Source organism: Vigna unguiculata, chromosome 3, assembly GCF_037176805.1.
Source record: "Vigna unguiculata cultivar grain cowpea cultivar isolate G323 ecotype 2 chromosome 3, ASM3717680v1, whole genome shotgun sequence".
NCBI classification, from domain to species: Eukaryota; Viridiplantae; Streptophyta; class Magnoliopsida; order Fabales; family Fabaceae; genus Vigna; species Vigna unguiculata.
Genome location: NC_140794.1, coordinates 19,585,458 through 19,589,274, shown reverse-complemented (window position 1 = coordinate 19,589,274; position 3,817 = coordinate 19,585,458). Strand labels below are relative to the sequence as shown.

The window sequence follows — 3,817 nt, the reverse complement described above, 5'->3', positions numbered from 1 at the left end:
TGAAGGGGTGGAGGGGTGTGTTTATTTATAAAAAAAAAAATAGAGAGAAGAAAAAAAAAAGGGAAGGGAAGAAGATGGAGTGTGATACTGACATAAAGTTGGGATGTTTGTATGCAAGTTCATAGGAATATTTACACGTCATAACCTGATAGCACCTGGGCTTGTTAGTTCTTAACCATGGTTACCTTAACCAAGGCTGTTTAACTTATCCACTTTCCGTGCTTATATATTCAACTGATCCCCACATTCTCTACATCCCATGACACACGTCCATCTCTGAAAGTATAACAACAATTCCCTGTCCATCCATCTTCCTCTATTTTTCTTCCTATTTTGACCAAACATGAAACCCACGACAACATTCTTCTCCTTCCAAACCTCGATACTTGTTTCTGTTGCCCTAGCGCTTGCCCTTACACCGACAACAACGACAAAGTTCCAATTCCACAACACCCTCTCCTTTTCCCCACTCGCCACTCTCTTTGTCACCCTCTTCGCTCTTTCCCTTAACTACTGGCTTGTCCCTGGAGGTTTTGCATGGAGAAACTATCGATTCCAACATCATTCCAACAACGAAAAACCAAACGCAAAGCTTTCTGGGCCTATGGGCTGGCCCATACTGGGCTCTCTGCCTCTAATGGGATCTCTGGCGCACGCCAAACTCGCTGCTTTAGCCGCGTCGTTAAATGCCAAGAGGATAATGGCGTTCAGCCTGGGACCCACTCCGGTTGTTATAAGCAGCCACCCCGAGACTGCCAGACAAATCTTATTCGGATCCTCGTTTTCGGATCGTCCCATAAAAGAATCCGCACGCGCTCTCATGTTTGAGCGTGCCATTGGTTTCGCTCCTTCCGGCACCTACTGGAGGCAGCTTCGTAGGATCGCGGCGTTCCATATGTTCTCTCCGAGGAGGATTCAGGGTTTGGAGGGCGTCCGGCAGCGAGTGGCTGATGACATGGTGAAGAGCGCGTGGAAGGAGATGGAGGAGAAAGGGGTGGTGGAAATTCGGCGCATGCTTCAGGAAGGATCTCTGTTGAATATTTTGGAGAGTGTTTTTGGGAATAATGATAAGAGTGAGGAGTTGGGTGATATGGTTAAGGAAGGGTACGAGTTGATTGCGAAGTTCAACTTGGAAGATTATTTTCCTCTTAAGTTTTTGGACTTTCATGGGGTGAAGAGAAGGTGCCACAAGTTGGCGGCTAAGGTGGTTAGTGTTGTGGGGCAAATTGTGGAGGAGCGAAAACGAGATGGGAGTTTTGTTGGGAAGAATGATTTTCTTAGCACTTTGTTATCCTTACCCAAAGAAGAAAGGTTGGATGATTCAGATATGGTGGCTATTCTGTGGGTAAGTACTCTACCTATTTTTCTTCTCCCAAACCCCACACTCGGTGGACCTCCATCCATGGATAATAATAATAATAATAATAATAATAATAATAATAATAATAATAATAATAATAATAATAATAATAATAAAAATAAAGTAAAACCGTATAAAAGCATGCATCCTTTTCCACACGCCATATAGCTTACATTTTCCTCAAAACAACCAAACAAAAACATTAATACATAATCTTTCTTGTTCATAATTGGCATGCACAAGTAAAAGCCTTTGATGTAAGGTAATGTTATGAATAAACGGTCTTTGAAAGATTCAGATTGGAACTCACCACAAATCTGTGATGTGATGTGCTTATATGTGTTGCTATGATCTTGTTATTTGAGCAGGAAATGGTATTTCGAGGAACAGACACAGTTGCAATACTCCTAGAATGGGTCATGGCCAGGATGGTTTTACACCAAGACGTACAAAAGAAAGCCCGCGAAGAAATCAACACGTGCGTCAGCCAAAATCGTCACGTGCGAGACTCGGATATTGCGAACCTGCCTTACCTACAGTCCATAGTGAAAGAAGTTCTCCGACTGCACCCACCGGGTCCACTACTATCGTGGGCCCGCCTCGCGGTCCACGATGTCCACGTGGATAAAGTACTTGTGCCAGCTGGCACAACAGCCATGGTTAACATGTGGGCAATATCGCATGACTCCTCCATCTGGGAAGACCCATGGGCTTTCAAGCCCGAGAGGTTCTTAGCAGAAGACGTTTCCATCATGGGGTCGGACTTGAGGCTGGCCCCCTTCGGAGCTGGACGTAGGGTGTGTCCGGGCAGGGCCTTGGGCTTGGTCACGGCCCATCTCTGGCTCGCGCAACTTCTCCGCCACTTCACATGGCTCCCGGCGGAACATGTGGATCTTTCGGAATGCCTTAGGCTTTCCATGGAAATGAAGACCCCTCTGCGATGCGTAGTGGTTCGTAGATAAAAATAAATAAAAAATGTGGTAAGTCCTTGAGCCAAACCATGTTAAATGCATCCGATGTTTGATGTTAAAGTAAGTCATCGTTTCTCCTTCTTTTCTTTATGAGTTTGGTACTCAAATGTGTAGTGAAATACTTTGAGATTAATCATGAAACTTATCTCTAAGTTGTATTTCACTTTATTTTCAAGAGTATCAAATTATTAAAGTAAATAATTATCCAGTGCTCGTTGACTAGAAGTGGATGTAAGAAGAGAGTGTATTAAGAAGGTTTTATGTCTCTAAATTGTAAAATGTAAATTATTGTAAGGTAATGTAATGAATTTGCTTTGCTTTGCTTTGATATGCACCATTTTCTAATTCTCTAGGTTCTCTCTCGTTTTTTTTTTTCATATCACAACTTTAGGGAAAACCGGATTGCAAACCGTAGCGTAATTAATTAAGCTGCAAGCACAATTTTACATAATTTATTTATTTTTTTAAAAATATATGTGGCTCATTTCTTAATTATTCAAGATTTTTACATGGAATATTGGCATCTTTATGTTATGAAGTTGATATGAATAAAAGAGATCGTTTTACTGTAAAGATCTAGTTCTAAATTTTTGCGGGAGATGTCCCTCCGCAACTTGATCACTAACCAAAGCCTTTATCATAATCATTTCTCAAATTAAAGCGAGTACTATTGGTTCTCACTATCTTTAGCTGTCTATTTTTTTATGATGCATATATACGTAACTGCTAAAAAGCATTACACTTTAAACTCGTATCTTTGAAAGAAATAAAAAATAAATATGGCTTTTTCTATGTCGAACTTTAGCAAGTAAATAATGTTATTTGCTGTCTACTCATGATCTGTTAGAAAAGCTATTTTTTAGTTTTCTTTCACCAACAAGTTGTACGTTTATCTGAATGTATGTAGATTTTTTTGAACTTTAAATACCTGTAGTAGTAACCAAAACTTAGGGAAAAAATAAAATAAAATAGTAACCATACTTTAACAAACATAACGTGTAATCTTATTCTTTTTTAATTATAATGGTATTAAAATCAATTAAATCCACTTTACAATAATAGAGAAGATTTCTTTTTTTTACTTAAAAAAAATTAAAAACCATAAAACTATTTTTAAATGATTTAGCTAATGGTAGAGTCAATTTAGCAAGTTCTAAGTAAAAAAAAAAAACAACTTTTAACTCTTTTCAATAAATATTTGTGCCAGATTAACACTGTGACGAAGGACCATCTGGAAGGAGTCACATTGGACCTTTGACTAGAATCATGGTTAGGTGAATGTAAGAAGAGGAAGGACTTCAAAAAACTCTATTATTGTGGAGAATAATTTATTAACTTGTCTTTTCCTTTTTTTAGTATTGTAAAAATGTAAATAAGCCTTTTTTTCGGTCTTATATTTAGGCCAAGTAAATATTTCTTTTTTCGGTCTTATATAATCGATTAAAACCAAGCTTGTTCTACAAAGTAGCAGAACATCTACAATTTA

General features: G+C 38.7%; 1 protein-coding gene across 1 annotated transcript; it reads left to right on the top strand.

Annotated features, from left to right (window-relative positions):
* Positions 1-245: 245 nt before the first annotated feature.
* LOC114179594 (cytochrome P450 78A5-like) lies at positions 246-2,659 on the top strand. Its single transcript, XM_028065996.2, has 2 exons — positions 246-1,345; positions 1,729-2,659. Exons 1-2 carry the CDS (start codon positions 344-346, stop codon positions 2,320-2,322), a joined length of 1,596 nt encoding a protein of 531 aa, XP_027921797.2. The 5' UTR covers positions 246-343; the 3' UTR covers positions 2,323-2,659.
* Positions 2,660-3,817: the final 1,158 nt, after the last annotated feature.